Raw genomic sequence first — 19297 nt, forward strand, 5'->3', positions numbered from 1 at the left:
TGCGTTTTTTACGTCCGTTTTTGGAGCGGTTTTCATTGGAGTCTATGAGAAAACGGCTCCAAAAACGTCCAAAGAAGTGTCCTGCACTTCTTTTGACGAGGCTGTATTTTTACGCGTCGTCGTTTGACAGCTGTCAAACGACGACGCGTAAATGACAGGTTGTCTGCACAGTACGTCGGCAAACCCATTCAAATGAATGGGCAGATGTTTGCCGACGTATTGTAGCCCTATTTTCAGACGTAAAACGAGGCATAATACGCCTCGTTTACGTCTGAAAATAGGTCGTGTGAACCCAGCCTTACTTGAAAGCGACAGCGAAAGTGTCGCTTCAAGGGATTCTATGGATATGAGACCCAGCACCAGTGATATGGGAGACGGCGCAGTTGCCACAACGTCCGTTCAAAGTGCAGCCCCTGAAATTGCACAACCCCACTGTCATGGGGTTCGTTACATTAATACACGATCAACAGAGCCAGAGACGACAGGGCAACTCCAACAGGGTTTATTGCATCCAATGTTGACAGAACAAGTCACGTTCAATGCAGGAACAACACACAGTCCACAAAATAAGGTAATCCCAGGAACATCTTCAGAGCGCTGGCCTCAGCTTCAGCTCTCCTTCAGGTCTAAATCCAGAAGATCTCCAGCACTCTGTTGATCCCACTTCTGACACCAGTTGTCATGGGGTTCGTTACGTTAATACACGATCAACAGAGCCAGAGACGACAGGGCAACTCCAACAGGGTTTATTGCATCCAATGTTGACAGAACAAGTCACGTTCAATGCAGGAACAACACACAGTCCACAAAATAAGGTAGTCACAGGAACATCTTCAGAGTGCTGGCCTCAGCTTCAGCTCTCCTTCAGGTCTAAATCCAGAAGATTCCTATCCTCCCCAGGACAAGCCCTTATATCCACTCAGGGGGAGGAACATCTTGGCAGTTTCTAGTCACCATCATTATAATGACTTTAGTTTGTAATCATACACTGTCTGTAAGTGAGTTGTGGTCCTTTGTGCTATGATGTGTATTGCCACAGTCAGGATGAGAACACAATGGGGAAGATAATTGGATCACCCTTGTTTGCTGGTCTGCACCTGAGCTGAATATAACTGTGGTGCCTCCTGATGACCCCCTGTGGAGAGTGGACAATGACAACACTTTGTCTTGTGGACTTCACCTCTGACTCGTCCAATTGTCCATAGGCTGGAGACACGACCTGTGGTACTTGATTAGAGAGTTATCCCTCTCTGCTGAGGACTCACAATAAACCACATATAATGCACCATCACACCCACCAAACCGATTTAGTGTGGGAACCCACGAGTTTATTTTCTCCCACCATAAATGACTTTATTGCTACTCCTGGCATAATTCCCAATGTCAGTAATTTTTCACCACTAAATTATTTTAATATTTTTATTACGGACCAAGTTTTGGAACATTTTGTGCAGGAAACAAATTTGTATGCCAGGCAGTACATTGCCAATAAGCCTTCGTCACCTAATGCCAGGTTGTGGAATCCCACAAATTTCAAAGGGCGTCTCTCATTCCGTCAATTCATACCCTCAAAAAGTGCAAAATACGGGGTAAAGTTCTACAAGTTATGTGAAAGCACTACTGGCTACACATGTGCATTTAAGATCTACGAGGGTAAAGACAGTGAATTTAATCCACCAGGGTGCCCTCCAAATATTACTACCACTGGTAAGATTGTGTGGGATTTAATTGGCCCTTTCCTACACAAGGGGTATCATGTATACACGGACAGTTTTTATACCAGTGTGCCATTGTTTAGCGCCCTGCATTGTGCCAACACCGGAAACTGTGGCACAATATGCAGGAATCGCAAAGGTTTCCCACGTCAACTTGTGGATAAAAAACTACGAAAGGGGGAGTCAAGCACTTTTCAAATTGAGAAGATGCTGGCTTTAAAATTTCGTGACCGCAAGGACGTCTACATGATCAGCACTGTCCATTCAAGTGCAACAGCAACTATTAGAGAACGTGGGGCCTCTGCAGATAGACAAAAGCCTGTGTGTGTCATCGGCTATAACAAATTCAGGTTGCGATGCAGAACGCATTTGTCCTGTACAAAAAATCAGCGGGCAGGGCGACATTCTTTGAATTTCAGGAGAAAGTGATTGAAGATCTCCTATTTCAATCTGCAGACCAGAGAGTAGTCCATGAGTCAGAGGATGTACACCGACTTGTTGAAAAACATTTTTTACACCCCATCCCTTCAACATCTAACCAAAAATACCCCAAAAAACGGTGTCGGGTCTGCAGCAAACGAGGACAGCGAAGTGAGTCACGATATTATTGTTCCGCTTGTACTTCCAACCCTGGTCTATGCATAAGTCCCTGTTTTGTCCTTATCAATACACTATGGGCTTTATTACAGTTTTGTTCGGGTTTTTGGTGGACCTCTTACACCCGACAATACTTCTAGAAATAGCGACATTAATTTGGGGAGTAGTGGTCCCTTACTGTATCTATACATACGGTGTGGGACACTGCCCCTTTATATATTCTACAGGTGATTGGTTGTTTTGTGCACATGGCGGTTCCTACCTTGCCGGGCAGGGGCTTGTTATGGTGTACCGCGTCACTTGGCACATTCGTCCCTTATATAGGGATTGATGGAGCTAAAGAGACGTTGTATGACCAGTCACTTTGAATAATAAAGTCATTACAGCCCTACAAATTTTCTTTCATCCTGTGAACATGCTCTAGTTTTCCACATAGCTGGATACATTCTTCCTCCTTTTTTTTTGATATATTGCCTTTTTCCGCCAACAGTTTAATACATTTTCCCACTCTAACTTACTATATATCAGAGCGGGTTGATATACATAATGTCTATGGACTGACATGATTTCAGGACAGCTGCTTTCTTAGCACGACATAGTCATAGGGTGTAGAAACTGTTAGGGACATATATTTCTCAATCTAGAAAAGTAAAATCCTCCCATTTTCAAGCAAAATGTGTGTCCTGAAAGCCTCCGGGTGCTCCGTTCCTTTTGGGTCCTGCAGTGTGTCCAGGAAACACATTAGGGCCACAATGGGGATATTTTTGAACACAGGAGAAACAGGGTGATACATTTTCTGGTGCATTTCCTTATTCTCATGTCCTCTGTACAAGAAATCTGACCTTAAAATGACACATTTGTGAAAAAAAGTGAAATAAAATTTTCTTTCCACCTGCTTTGCATTAATTCCTGTGAAAACTGTGGGGTCAAAATACTTAGTACACACCTAGATGAATACCTTAAGCGGTCTAGTTTTAAAAATGGGGTCATTTATGGGGAGTTTCTATCTTTTTGGCAGCTTAGTGCCTCTATAAATGTGTAATGGGACCTGAAACATTTTCAAGCAAAATGTGTGTCCTGAAAGTCTTCGGGTGCTACCTCCCTTTCGGTCTCTGCCGTGTGTCCAGACAACACATTAGGGTCACAATAGGGGCATTTTTGAAAACAGGAGAAACAGGGTGATAGATTTTGGGGGTTGTTTCTTCATTCTCATGGTCGCTTTACAAAGAAATCGGTCTTCAAAGTGATACTTTTATATAAAAAGTGTTTTTTTTTTTATTTCACCTGCTATGCATTCAATTTAGCAAAAAACTGTGGGGTCAAATACTCACTATAGCCCTAGATAAATACCTTAAGGGGTCTAGTTTTCTAAATGGTGTCATTTATGGGGAGTTTCTATCGTTCTGGTAGTTCAAAACCTCTCCAAATGTACAGTGGGGCCTAAAACATTTTCAAGCAAAATATGAGACCTGAATGCCTCCGGTTGCTCCCTTCCTTTCGGGCCCTGCCGTGTGTCCAGGCAATGCATTAGGGTCACAATGTGGGAATTTTTTAAAACAGGAGAAACAGGGTGATATATTTTGGGGTGTGTTTCTTCATTCTGATGGTCGCTTTACAAAGAAATCGGTCTTCAAAGTGATACTTTTATATAAAAAGTGTTTTGTTTTTTTATTTCACATGCTATACATTAAATTTAGCAAAAAACTGTGTGGTCAAAATACTCACTAGACCCCTAGATAAATACCTTAAGGTGTCTAGTTTTCTAAATGGGGTCGTTTATGGGGAGTTTCTATCGTTCTGGTAGTTCAAAACCTCTCCAAATGTACAATGGGGCCTAAAACATTTTCAAGCAAAAATGAGACCTGAATGCCTCCGGTTGCTCCCTTCATTTCGGGCCCTGCCGTGTGTCCAGGCAACGCATTAGGGTCACAATGTGGGCATTTTTTAAAACAGGAGAAACAGAGTGATAGATTTTGGGGTGCATTTCTTCATTCTCATGGTCGCTTTACAAAGAAATCGGTCTTCAAAGTGATACTTTTATGAAAAAAGTGAAATTATATTTTTTTACGCCTGCTTTGCATGAATTCTTACAAAAAAACTGTGGGGTCAAAATACTTACAACACCCCTTTATAAATACCTTAAGGGGTTTAGTTTTCAAAATGGTGTCACTTGTGGGGGTTTCCACCATTCTGACACCTATGAGCCTCTGAAAACCTGGCTTGGTGCAGGAAAACAAAATGTACTTCAAAATGTATAAAATCATTACTAAACTTGTAAGTCTTCTAAATTGCTCCCCAAAAAATTTTTTTTTTCAAAAGTGCTGCCAAAATAAAGTAAAGCGATGGAAATATATATTTAATAAAAAAAATTGTACAGTATGTGTGTACATATGTGACATATTGCAGTTAAAAATAGGGAAAAATGATAATTTTTACAAAATGTCTTCATTTTTTCTATTTTTTTATTCATTTCCGTAAATCGTATCAGTCTACTTTTACCACTAAAATAAAGTACAACATGTGACGAAAAAACAATGTCAGAATTACTTGGATATTCAAAACTTTCGCAGAGTTATTCTCTGATAAAGTCAGACATACCAGATTTAACAAATCTGGCTTGGTCATTAAGGTCTTTTCAGGCCTGGTCATTAAGGGGTTAAACATTTATTTTATTTTTTACAGCTATTATTTTTACTTTTTTACACTTTTTTTTTTTTTTACACTTTTCTTTAGTCACACTAGGGGACTTGAAGCTCCAATTGTTTGATTGATGTTCTAATACATTGCACTACCTATGTAGTGCAATGTATTAGAACTGTCAGTTATTCACTGCGGTCGGGGCCTAATCGGCTTCCGTAATGGCAGACAGGAGGTCATTGTTAGGCCTCCTGTTGCCATAGTAGCATTTGGCAGCCTTGCTATCGCATGGCAGGCTGCAGATTTGCTACAAACCACTTTGAAGCAGCGTTAGCATTGGATCGCTGCATCAAAGGTGTTAATGGCAGGAATCGGAGCCAGCTCCAGTTACTGCCGATACATTGGGGTGTCCGCTGCAACATATAGCGGACACCCACTGCTGATGACCCCGGCTCAGCTTCTGAGCCGGAAGCTGAGCGGGCGCCATCTTGCGATGGTACCGTAAGCCTTTTAGGCCCCGCCGAGCAGGGCATAGGAGGATTCTGTTGCTGGCAGACCGGGAGGTAAGTATTAGGCCTCCGATCGACTTTGCACCGCCAACCCAGCGATCACATTGCTGGGGTGCCGGTGGCTAAAAACTCCTCACATACTGCAATCTCTATTGAACGCAGCATCTGAGGGGTTAATCGGCCGGATTAGATGCTAGCTCCGGTCCTGGCCGATACCTCAGGGTGCCAGCTGTAACATACAGCTATCACTGCGACGTAATGGTACTGTGCTTTGTGGGAAGCCCTTCCCGACAGCGCCGTATATATACAGCGGATGTCGGAAAGGGGTTAATGTAAAAACAATTAATGTTAAATTTAAAAAAATGACAAAAAATACACAGAGATACAAATTATTTACAATAAATAAACTTTTTACAATATAAGTCCCAAAATATGAAATAATATAGACATATTTGGCATCGCCACGACCATAACAACCTAAACAACAAAAGTATAACATTATTTAGGATGATCAGTGTATGGTGTAAAAAAAAAAAATATTAAAACTGCAGCGGTACTGCTTCGCCAAAATAAAAATGTATATAAATTAAACGATTATGTAGGTACCATTTGTTTGTAGAAATACATTAAGTACAACTCGTCCCGCAAAAAATTCTCATACAACTACGGCGTACAAAAAATAAAAAAGTTATGAGCGTCAGGATGCAAAGAGGGAAATATAAAAAAATTGTTAAGTGCTCAAGGCCAAAATTGGCTGTGTCCTTAAGGGGTTAAAGAAAAAATAATTTTTAATAAAAAGTATATTGAAGGTTGCACCAATCACATTGATAGACATTTTTATTACAAAAAACACGATTTAAAAGGTGTACATAGACTTTGAATGTGTAACAGCCTGTGTTTCTTAATATATAATAATTTAATTCTATAGTTTTATTTTGTTTATTTGTATTTCTTGTCCCATTCAAATTATTACTAGGACACCTACATAGAAACAAGTCTTGTAAGATCTTGTATTTTGCGCATATGTTTATAACAATTTTTTCCTATTATGATGAAATTGGTTTGTCGTTCTTATATTAGATGGATATCCCATATCGACTTTTTTATAAAATTAGACCTTTTCAAAAGAAGATTTAAAAAAAAAAACAGCCAAAATATTCTGTATGCCTTCAATCCTAAAAATGAAGGGGCCACAGCACAGTTTTAGTGCTGTATTCTTCACTTCTGTTTTTCCCTGCACAGGGAATTGGGCGTGCATGGACAGGAACTGGGCAGGGTTAGAGGCGTTGCTTATCAAAAAATTCTCTGCTCTGCGTATGCCGCCAGTTGAATGCACTAATGGACTGGGGAATGTTTTTTCAGGCCTTCTATACAAAGTTAAATGGACACTTTTCAAACAACTTATGCTGATCTAATAGTGTACCTGATATAAATCAACTTTGTAATTTACTAACTATTAAAATTTTGTTATTTTATCCATGCAATTCTATGTGAAGTTACTGCCACTAGGTGTCTCCCTTCCTGTAATCTGCTGTCCACCTTCTGTTGTCAAGCGTAGTCTGTCCCTGTTTACAGAGCAGAACTGACGAGCTGCAGAAGGTGGGGGTTTGTCTCTTTACTGCCTGCTTATACAAGTCTCTGAAGAGGGGACAAGGAGCAGGAGGAGGGAGCAGAGAGAGAGAGTAAGTCAACAACAGACATGCTGCATTCAAGTCTATGTAGAGGGGAGGGGGAGCAGGTGGAGGAACAGGAGCAGGGTGTGAAAAACACAGACCTGCTGCAGCTAATTTCTATTACCCCAGGATTTTCCTCTTCTATGTGTGCAGTGTATAGAAAATATAATAGCCATTAGGCTCCGCCCACTAGCTTTGAGACAATGAGAATTCGAAAGAGAGTCTGCAGAGGGGAAAACTGATTAAAAAAAATTCAGAATACAGGTCATATAATGGCCAGAAATAGTGTTATTCATCATGTACACACATGACCGCTTATTCTGAAAAGATAGTTACACTTTAAAGTTTCCACATTTATGAGTGTTGATTGATCCATATAATGGTTGTTGTCGAAATACATAGAATGTGATTGATGTATATCGATGCTTGTTCTTTACCTAGGAGCTACATGTGTCCTAAAAAAAAAATTCTCATCCAGTCAGTTCTGGGATGACTGCAGGAAATACAATGTAACAGCATTTCAGTATATTGGGGAGATACTCCGATATCTTTGTAACACTTGTAAGGTAGGTAAAGCCTCACTGATCACATATTTGCTTATTATTCAAAGCAATTGACGTTACATTGTTCATTTACAATTTTTTAATATTTGCACTTGTGTTTGATTTGATTGAATTATCTGTAAATGTAAAGGGCATTTTACACAGGACGATTTTGTAAAAAAATCATTATAAGTTGTTCAGCAGTTGCATAGTCAGCGAGAATTCGCTAGTTTTTTGGCGTTATCTCCTCATGTAAACAGGCATCTGCTAGTCAATAGCAGAAAAAGCAGGAGGAAAGACAAGTTACGGAAAATATATGAATATTGTTAAATATAAATGCATGTCTTTTAAACGTTAGCAACTTGATTTATCTTCGATCAGCACACGTCTTTACAAATTTATCCTTACGCGTAAAAAGACCATAAGGGTCGTTTTACACGTGAAAATTAATTGGTTTTAACGGGAGCTTCGATTTCTTTTGAGATCGCTTTTTTCTCTTCCTTCCGACCTATCTCGTTTTCTAGCAACTAGCAGATGCCTATTAACATGAGGAGATACAATGACGACAGATGATATTTTTATGTCATCATAAAAGATTTAGCCAATGACAAATGAGCAATTTCTCACTCATCATGCAATTGCTGAACGGATTTACGTTCACCAATGATTAAGAACGTTTACTCGATCTTAACAATATTTTATATGATAATTGTCCCATGTAAAAGGTTTTTAAGGCACTGGGTAAGAACAGCCATGATTTCTACTTAACATTATCATTCTCCTTTCTCTAGAAAGACAATGACACAGATCACTGTGTGCGCTTTGCTGTAGGCAGTGGTGTTAGATCTGAAATCTGGAAAGAATTCATTGATCGATTTGGTAAAATCAGAATATTTGAATTCTATGGAGCAACAGAAGGAAATGCGTTCTTTCTAAACTACACTCAAAAAAACGGTGCAATGGGCAGACACAACTACTTCTTAAATGTAAGGCATGAAAATAATGCACTTTTTCAGAATTAAAATAAAAAAACATAAAGATAATGCAATGATATGTGTCATAGGATGAAATTTGGCTACATTTTTCTCAATGTCTTAATGAAGCACCATCTACTATTTTTTGGTCTTAAGCTCACCTGCTTTTATTATATAGATAAGGGAACAAAGTGGAACATTTAGGCCATGTTCAGACGTAGCAGAAATTTTCTGCAGCAAAATTTGCAGATCTGACAGGTAGTTCAGACGTTGCAGATATCACAGCGGACTTGCCGCAGATTTCAGCCTTTGTATTGCAAAGGCTGAAATGTGCAGTGAAGATCCTCTGCTTCTCTATACTGGTGGCTATGCATGCTGCAAAATGAAAATTCTGCACTGCAGCCTATGTTCCGCAACGTCTGCACTAAGTTACCTAGAAAGTAATATAAAAAAAAGTCTGCTGCGGATTTCCACTGCGGACTGTCCGCAGCGGAATTCTACAGCAATTCTGTCATGTCTCAACATGCCCTTACAGGTTTCAGTGAACCTGCAGATCAGATGACTGGTTTGTCACAGGACAGAACAGTACTGGAATGAAGGAAATGGGTATTCAGAAGCCAGAAGGTCACTTAGAAAAGGTGAATTTCATCAAAAGCCTTAGACTGACCACAGTGTCTACTGCAGTGTTCAACCAACCAGTGACTTAGCAATCACATGAAGCTCTTAGGTGGCTTCCTAGCTCGTATCCCTAGGTAGTATTGTGCCCTAGTAACATCAGGGATGTCATAGTAAACTTAAACTTGGTTCTAGAGTAAAAAACCATATCCCTAGCACTAGGGTAAGCTAGAAAACTCGCTGAACTATGCGGTTTCCGTAAGTCGCATAGTAGTGAATGGCAGTTATGGAAGCAGCGAGCATGTGAGCTACGCTGTTTCTGCACCTACCATTCAGTTCTATGGGACTTGGTTATTTACGTAACTCACGACCATATAACCTTTTTCATGTTCGGAATTCACCACATTCAGCCACAACACAGAGCGTTAATAATACATAATAGCTAGTGAGAAGTATGTGATATAATATATATATATATATATATATATATATATATATATATATATACACTACCGTTCAAAACTTTAGGGTCACTTAGAAATTTCCTTATTTTTGAAAGAAAAGCACAGTTTTTTTCAATGAAGATAACATTAAATTATTCAGAAATACACTCTATACATTGTTAATGTGCTAAATGACTATTCTAGCTGCAAACTTCTGGTTTTTAATGCGCTATCTACATAGGTGTATAGAGGCCCATTTCCAGCAATCATCACTCCAGTGTTCTAATGGTACATTGTGTTTGCTAACTGTGTTAGAAGGCTAATGGATGATTAGAAAACACTTGAAAACCCTTGTGCAATTATGTTAGCACTGCTGTAAACAGTTTTACTGTTTAGAGGAGCTATAAAATTGACCTTCCTTTGAGTTAGTTGAGAATCTGGAGCATTACATTTGTGGGTTCGGTTAAACTCTCAAAATGGCTAGAAAAAGAGAGCTTTCATGTGAAACTCGACAGTCTATTCTCGTTCTTAGAAATGAAGGCTATTCCATGCGAGAAATTGCCAAGAAACTGAAGATTTCCTACAACGGTGTGCACTACTCCCTTTAGAGTACAGCACAAACAGGCTCTAACCAGAGTAGAAAGAGAAGTGGGAGGCCCCACTGCACAACTGAGCAACATGACAAGTACATTAGAGTCTCTAGTTTGAGAAATAGACGCCACACAGGTCCTCAACTGGCAGCTTCATTAAATAGTACCCGCAAAATGCCAGTGTCAACGTCTACAGTGAAGAGGCATCTCCGGGATGCTGGCCTTCAGGGCAGAGTGGCAAAGAAAAAGCTATATCTGAGACTGGCTAATAAAAGGAAAAGATTAATATGTGCAAAAGCACACAGACATTGGACAGAGGAAGATTGGAAAAAAAGTGTTATGGACAGACAAATCGAAGTTTGAGGTGTTTGGATCACACAGAAGAACATTTGTGAGACGCAGAACAACTGAAAATATGCTGGAAGAGTGCCTGACGCCACCTGTCAAGCATGGTGGAGGTAATGTGATGGTCTGGGGTTGCTTTGGTGCTGGTAAAGTGGGAGATTTGTACAAGGTAAGAGGGATTTTGAATAAGGAAGGCTATCACTCCATTTTGCAACGCCATGCCATACCCTGTGGACAGCGCTTGATTGGAGCCAATTTCATCCTACAACAGGACAATGACCCAAAGCACACCTCCAAATTATGCAAGAACTATTTAGGGAAGACGCAGGCAGCTGGTATTCTATCTGTAATGGAGTGGCCAGCGCAGTCACCAGATCTCAACCCCATAGAGCTGTTGTGGGAGCAGCTTGACCGTATGGTACGCAAGAAGTGCCCATCAAGCCAATCCAACTTGTGGGATGGGCTTCTGGAAGCATGGGGTGAAATTTTTCCCGATTACCTGAGCAAATTAACAGCTAGAATGCCAAAGGTCTGCAATGCTGTAATTGCTAAAAATGGAGCATTCTTTGACGAAAGCAACGTTTGAAGGAGAAAATTATTATTTCAAATAAAAATCATTATTTCTAAGCTTGTCAATGTCTTCACTATATTTTCTAGTCATTTTGCAACTCATTTGATAAATATAAGTGTGAGTTTTCATGGAAAACACAAAATTGTCTGTGTGACCCCAAACTTTTGAACGGTAGTGTGTGTGTGTGTGTGTGTGTGTGTGTGTGTGTGTGTATGTATGTATGTGTATATATATATATATATATATATATATATATATATATACATACAGTGAAGGAAATAAGTATTTGATCCCTTGCTGATTTTGTAAGTTTGCCCACTGTCAAAGACATGAACAGTCTAGAATTTTTAGGCTAGGTTAATTTTACCAGTGAGAGATAGATTATATTTAAAAAAAAACAGAACATCACATAGTCAAAATTATATATATTTATTTGCATTGTGCACAGAGAAATAAGTATTTGATCCCTTTGCCAAACAAGACTTAATACTTGGTGGCAAAACCCTTGTTGGCAAGCACAGCAGTCAGACGTTTTTTGTAGTTGATGAAGAGGTTTGCACACATGTTAGATGGAATTTTGGCCCACTCCTCTTTGCAGATCATCTGTAAATCATTAAGATTTCAAAGCTGTCGCTTGGCAACTCGGATCTTCAGCTCCCTCCATAAGTTTTCGATGGGATTAAGGTCTGGAGACTGGCTAGGCCACTGCATGACCTTAATGTGCTTGTTTTTGAGCCTCTCCTTTTTTGCCTTGGCTGTATGTTTCGGGTCATTGTCGTGCTGGAAGACCCAGCCACAAGCCATTTTTAATGTCCTGGTGGAGGGAAGGAGGTTGTCACTCAGGATTTGACGGTACATGGCTCCATCCATTCTCCCATTGATGCAGTGAAGTAGTCCTGTGCCCTTAGCAGAGAAACACCCCCGAAACATAATGTTTCCACCTACATGCTTGACAGTGGGGACGGTGTTCTTTGGGTCATAGGCAGCATTTATTTTCCTCCAAACACGGCGAGTTGAGTTAATGCTAAAGAGCTCAATTTTAGTCTCATCTGACCACAGCACCTTCTCCCAATCACTCTCAGAATCATCCAGATGTTCATTTGCAAACTTCAGACGGGCCTGTACATGTGCCTTCTTGAGCAGGGGGACCTTGCGGGCACTGCAGGATTTTAATCCATTACGGCGTAATGTATTACCAATGGTTTTCTTGGTGACTGTGGTCCCAGCTGCCTTGAGATCATTAACAAGTTCCCCCCGTGTAGTTTTCGGCTGAGCTCTCGCCTTCCTCAGGATCAAGGATACCCCACGAGCTGAGATTTTGCATGGAGCCCCAGATCGATGTCGATTGACAGTCATTTTGTATGTCTTCCATTTTCTTACTATTGCACCAACAGTTGTCTCCTTCTCACCCAGCGTCTTAGTTATGGTTTTGTAGCCCATTCCAGCCTTGTGCAGGTCTATGATCTTGTCCCTGACAGCCTTAGAAAGCTCTTTGGTCTTGCCCATGTTTTAGAGGTTAGAGTCAGACTGATTAATTGAGTCTGTGGACAGGAGTCTTTTATACAGGTGACCATGTAAGACAGCTGTCTTTAATGCAGGCACCAAGTTGATTTGGAGCGTGTAACTGGTCTGGAGGAGGCTGAACTCTTAATGGTTGGTAGGGGATCAAATACTTATTTCTCTGTGCACAATGCAAATAAATATATATCATTTTGACTATGTGATTTTCTGTTTTTTGTTTTTTTTATATATAATCTATCTCTCACTGGTAAAATTAACCTAGCCTAAAAATTCTAGACTGTTCATGACTTTCACAGTGGGCAAACTTACAAAATCAGCAAGGGATCAAATACTTATTTCCTTCACTGTATATATATATATATATATATATATATATATATATATATATATATACAAAACACTTACAGTTGATAGTATGGCATCGATACCAGACCTATCCAGCATGTAGCGTCCGCGCGCATTTACTGCGCATGCTCGAAGATGGCGTCCAAACCGGATATTCAATCCAATGGAACGCATATGACAGGAAGATCACTATTACGCACAGACAGAGCTTGCGTTCCATTTGTTCTGCGCATGCGTGGACAGCGGCGATAGCGTAAAATATAGGATTTAGAGAAATGGGCACTATGTAAGTATAGAAGTTTGCAAACTTAAATACCTGCACAGAATGGCATCTAAATAGATGCAACAGATAACATGGATTGAAAAAGGCAGACAACAAGCATTTATATGACCCCAACTAAAGAACCACCACATATCGAAATATATTGTCACCTTTGGCTATGATCACCTTCCGGACATGAAAGGCTCTCACAATTACCAGGGATAATATCATCCCAATCAGGTATGTCAAATAAACCCAAACCCAAAATATCAAAGGATAGACGTATACTTCAAATACGATCGATGTACGTTTTCTATTGAGTAAAAGGGAGCTCATTTTAACTATATGGAAAATAGGTCAGATGAAAGGGGTACTCGACTGTATAATTCACTACAACTCTACAATCCAAGATATAAAGAGGCACAAAACGCTACATTGCTGTACTCTTGAAAATATATTTTTTTTTAAGTATCGGTGTACATCTTTCTAATCGGGACACTACGATCCCAGAAAACGGGCCTCTGCTACTTTCCAACAGCCCTCAAATTGCTTCACACAGATCTATGTGTCTAAAAAATATAGAAAAAACAGAAAAGAGTTAATACACAGTATTTATAGGCACAAATACAGTAGAATCAAATAAAAATATGTATAGGAAGTCCAAATTAGACCCTAAAATATACATATACAAGGAACAGACGATACCTTTGAGAAAGCCCACCAATAACAACCCTTCAGGTATCGGGGTAGATTACCTCCCACCATTCTAAATATGTGGGCCACCAGGGTACTCAATATTTAACCCCTTGGGAGACATGGTTTCCAACCTGTATATCCATTCCAACTCCTTTCTTTTAAAGGCCAACCCACTATCACCGCCACGTCTCATTTGGGGTATTTGAATCTTTGATTCTAAATTTTAGTTGCGACACACCATGTTTCTTTTCCAAAAAGTGTTTAGACACTGGTAAATCCTGTCTTTTTGTATTAATTTTGGATTTATGGTTTCTCATCCTGAGACGCACTTCCATTTGGGTCTCACCCACATAGTGGAGACCACAGCGACAGCTCAACAGGTAGATAACAAATGATGATTGACATGTGAAGAAACCCTTGATGTTCATTGATCTACCAGTTTGTGGATTATTGAAGGAGCTACCCTTTATCATTTTATTACAGATGTTACAACCTAGACATGGGTAACAACCCTGTTTTGGAGGTGCCAAAAATGTTTGGCTCTTTCGATTTGAACCAATATCAGCCTTGAATACACTATTTTTAATTGTTTTACCCTTCTATAGCCCATCATAGGTCTCTCCTGGAACTCAACTATTTTCGGAAAGGCTCTGCTCAATACATTCCAGTCCTTTTTCTCAAAATGTCACCAATTTGCGAACTTATTGTGGAAAAAGTAGAAATAAAGGGTAAATGAACCTTCTTATCCCTAGTTAGATTCCCACTTAAAAGGTCCTGTCTGTCCAGCACCTCAAACTTTTGTCTATTCATCACTAGAATGTGATTGGCATATCCCCTATAAAAAAAATGTTTGCGCATTTGATCAAGTCGTGAGGATAGTTTGTCTTCTTGATTCACCACCCTCTTGACTCTGATCAACTGGCTAAAGGGCAATGACTTCAACATTGTCCTTGGATGTCCACTGGTATAGTGTAAAAGATTATTTTTGTCTGTTTGTTTTTAAAAAAGATCAGAGATTAAGTTGTTACCAGATATTGAAATTCGTGTATCCAGAAATTCAATATATGAAGTAGCATAAGACATAGTGACTTTAATTGTAGGATTCAGACCATTCAGAAATGTCACAAAAGTTATTTAGTTGACTTATTGAACTGGTCCAGATGAGGAAGATATCGTCTATGTACCGCCACCACCACAGTGCTTGACTGAAGTGGTGGGACACATAGGCGAGGCCCTCCTTAATCCGCTGCATGAAAATATTTGCATATGTAGGGGCCATATTAGACCCCATTGCCGTCCCCCTCTTCTGAAAATAGAATCTATCTCCTACCAGAAAATAATTCTTCATAAGGATAAATTCCAAGAGTGATCTGATGAATCAAATTTTTTCATCAGAGAACCCTAACTTTTCTAAATAAAAAAGTGAGATATTGATGCCCTCCCGATGATCAATTGAAGTATAGAGGCTGCCCACATCAAGGGTAACCAGGACCGACCGGTCAGGGATTATGAAATCTTGGCTCCTGACCAGGAAGTCTGAGGTGTCCCTGATGTGAGAGTCCACACCAATGGCAAACTGCCTTAAGATTTTGTCTATAAACATTGCTGCGGAGACAAACAAAGAATCACTTTCTGACACAATACAGGGGGCCTGATGGGATCCTTATGAATCTTCGGCAGGAGATATAGCACAGGGGTAACAGGAAATTTAACCTGCAAAAATTCACACAGATCTTTATCAATAATTTTATTCTTAAATGCATTGGTGATCAGGGTGTCCAGCTCACGAAGATATGTGAACTTAGGATCCCCTGATAACAATGCATAGACATTGGTGTCATTAAGCTGACTATCCATTTCCTGTAGATAAATGGAGGTGTCCATAACAACTATGGCACCCCCCTTATCCGCTGATTTGATCGTCAGATCGCTATTGTCTGTCAATTCTTTGAGTGCCAAATGTTCAGCACGTCTTAAATTTCTATGGATATACTGTGTACTTTGCATTTTTTTCAAGGAATTAACTTAATTTAACAAAGTATAGGTTTCAACAGCATGAATCGTCTGAGGAGGCTGAAATCTACTCTTATTAAATAATCCATAATCACTCAAATGGAGCATCTCATTAGTTAAATCAACAGGTACCGTATTTTTCAGACTATAAGACGCAGTTTTTAGCAAAAATAAATCTTGCTAAACAGTCCCTGCGTCTTATAGTCCGCAGTCAAGGGACCTGGCATCGCCGGGCGCCATGACCGCTTCATTACTTAACCCCTACCCACCATGACGTGCCGGCACATAATGGAGCTGGAGGGGGTGATGTTTGGAGCGGGCTCACGCACTTAGCCTGCTCCATACACTGCAGGGGTCAGCTTCTGACACGCTGCTCTAACTGCCAGGAACAGCAATTTCGCTGTTCCTGGCAGTTTAAAGAGCTTGTGCCATCAAACACATGTATCTCCTATCCTCAGGATGGGGGATACATGTGTGATCGATAAGGAGAAAGGGGACCGAACGTTACCAAGAGCGCTGCATGAGAAGCTATGACTTCCACGTTCTGTGTCCGGCTACTTCATAGAGATCAATGGGATTCTTCCTCGCATGCGCGAGCGGCTCTCATTGATCTCTATGGAGCTGCGGAACAGATAAACCGGACACAGAACCCGGAAGTTCAGGCTTCTCATGTAGCGCTCTGGGTGACTTTCGCTCCCCTGTTCTCGTTGCTGGGGGTCCCAGCAGTCGGACCCCCAGCGATCTCATATGTAGCCCCTATTCTGTGGATAGGGGATGCATGTGTTTTATGGCAAACCCCTTTAACTAGTTAAATGCCGTAGTCAATAGCGACCGCAGCATTTATAGTAGTTTTTCTATGAAGGACATTTATGACATATCCACAGGATATGTCATAAATGTCAGATAGATGCAGGACCCACCTCTGGGACCCGCACCTATCTCTAGGACAGGGCCCCCTAAACCCCGTTCTAGCTTTCTGTGCTCTCCCGGCCACTTGATTACATGTGGAGTTACTGAAACAGCGTAACTCGCTGAGCTACGCTGTTTCCGTAACTCCCATAGAAGTGAACAGTAGTTACGGAAACAGCGTAGCTCGCATGCTACACTGCTTCCGTAACTGCCATTCACTACTATGGGAGTTAGGGAAACAGCGTAGTCTTCCTCTTTCAGTAACTTCACATGTAACCAAGTGGCCACTGGTTCAAGTCCCCTAGGGGAACTAATAAAATGTGTAAAAACAAATTAAAAAAAATGTTAGATACATTTTTAGGAGTGTAAAAAAAAAAAAAGAAAAAACCTTTTCCCATTTTTCCCCAAGCACAATGTAAAAAATAAAATAAGCCTTCACACCACTCAATCGATAAAAAAAATATAAAAAAAGTTTTGGCTCTCAGAATGTGGTGAAACAGAATAAATAATTTTTTAACAAATAATTTTTTTCCTATTTTCTGTTGTCTAAAACCTGGGTGCGTCTTATGGTCAGGTGCGTCTTATAGTCCGAAAAATCCGGTATATTATTTGCATGTTGATATTTAGGTTGTTTAGAAAAATATGCTTTAATTCTTAATGACCGAAAAAAACATTCTAGATCAAGACTTAAGGTAAACCAACAGGATCAATAAGACAAAACGAAAGGCCGCGGTTAAGCCAAGGGGTCCTAGGAGGAATGAAAGAGGACCAAGACGACGACATAAGGGAGCTGAGTCATATATCACAAACTCAGAACTTTCTGATGATCAGTACGCTATACCACCTTTTTTAGGAGGCACTATGGATACTCCAACTTTGGGAGAAAGCGATCCTGCAGGGGCGGTAGGAAACCTAGGAGGAAGGGTGAACCACAGCAAAACCAGAAGAAGGATGATTCCAGCACGTGGGTCCCGACTATATCAGACCAGGAAGAAAAATCCTCAGATCTAGTGGTGAATATTTCATCATATGTGTTAACTGACCCGTCGGTCAAAGTGCTTAACCGTGGCCTTTCGTTTTGTCTTATTAATCCTGTTGATTGGTTTACCTTAAGTCTTAATCTAGAATGTTTTTTTTCTGTCATTAAGACTTAAGTCATATTTTTCTGAACAACCTAAATATCAATATGCAAATAATATACCTGTTGATTTAACTAATGAGATGCTTTATTTGAGTGATTATGGATTATTTAATAAGAGTAGATTTCAGCCTCCTCAGATGATTCATGCTATTGATACCTATACTTCATTCAAGTTGATTCCTTGAAAAAAAAAATGCTAAGTAAATAGTATATCCATAGAAATCTAAGACATACTGAACATTTGGCAGTCAAAGAATTTACAGAAAATAGCGATCTGACAATCAAATCGGCGGATAAGGAGGGTGCCATAGTTGTTATGGACACGTCCCTTTATCTACAGGAAATTGATAGTCGGCTTAATGACACCAATGTCTATGCATTGTTATCAGGGGATCCTAAGTTCACATATCTTCGTGAGCTGGACACCCTGATCACCAATGCATTTAAGAATAAAATTATTGATAAAGATCTGTGTGAATTTTTGCAGGTTAAATTTCCTGTTACCCCTGTGCTATATCTCCTGCCGAAGATTCATAAGGATCCCATCAGGCCCCCTGGATGCCTTTAGTGTGTCAGGGAGTGATTCTTTGTTTGTTCCCACAGCAATGTTTATAGAAAAAATCTTAAGGCCATTGGTGCGGACTCTCACATCAGGGACACCTCGGACTTCCTGGTCAGAATCCAAGATCTCATGATCCCTGACCGGTCGGTCCTGGTTACCCTTGATGTGGGAAGCCTCTATACTTCAATTGATCATCGGGAGGGCATCAATGCCTCACTTTTTATTTAGAAAAGTTAGTGTTCTCTGATGAAAAAATTTGATTTATCAGATCACTCTTGGAATTTATCCTTATGAAGAATTATTTTCTGGTAGGAGATAGATTCTATTTTCAGAAGAGAGGGATGGCAATGGGGTCTAATATGGCCCCTACATATGCAAATATTTCATGAGGAGGGCCTCGTCTATGTGTCCCACCACTTCAGTCAAGTGCTGCTGTGGTGGCGGTACATAGACGATGTCTTCCTCATCTGGACTGGTTCAATAAGTCAACTAAAGGAATTTGTGACATTTCTGAATGCTCTGAATCCTACAATTTAATTCACTATGTCTTATGCTACCTCATATATTGAATTTCTGGATACACACATTTCAATATCTGGTAACAACTTAATCTCTGATCTTTTTTAAAAACAAACAG

At 40.1% G+C, this 19297-nt stretch overlaps 1 protein-coding gene across 1 annotated transcript in view; it reads left to right on the top strand.

Annotated features, from left to right (window-relative positions):
- The window catches only part of LOC142748051 (long-chain fatty acid transport protein 2-like), a 54520-nt gene that overhangs the window by 16368 nt on the left and 18855 nt on the right, over window positions 1-19297 (top strand). The window contains exons 4-5 of the mRNA XM_075855167.1: window positions 7573-7697; window positions 8465-8659. Coding sequence (XP_075711282.1) covers window positions 7573-7697; window positions 8465-8659 — 320 coding nt within the window. The remainder of the gene's footprint in view (window positions 1-7572; window positions 7698-8464; window positions 8660-19297) is intronic.

The sequence above is a fragment of the Rhinoderma darwinii genome, chromosome 3 (genome assembly GCF_050947455.1).
Source record: "Rhinoderma darwinii isolate aRhiDar2 chromosome 3, aRhiDar2.hap1, whole genome shotgun sequence".
NCBI lineage: Eukaryota > Metazoa > Chordata > Amphibia > Anura > Rhinodermatidae > Rhinoderma > Rhinoderma darwinii.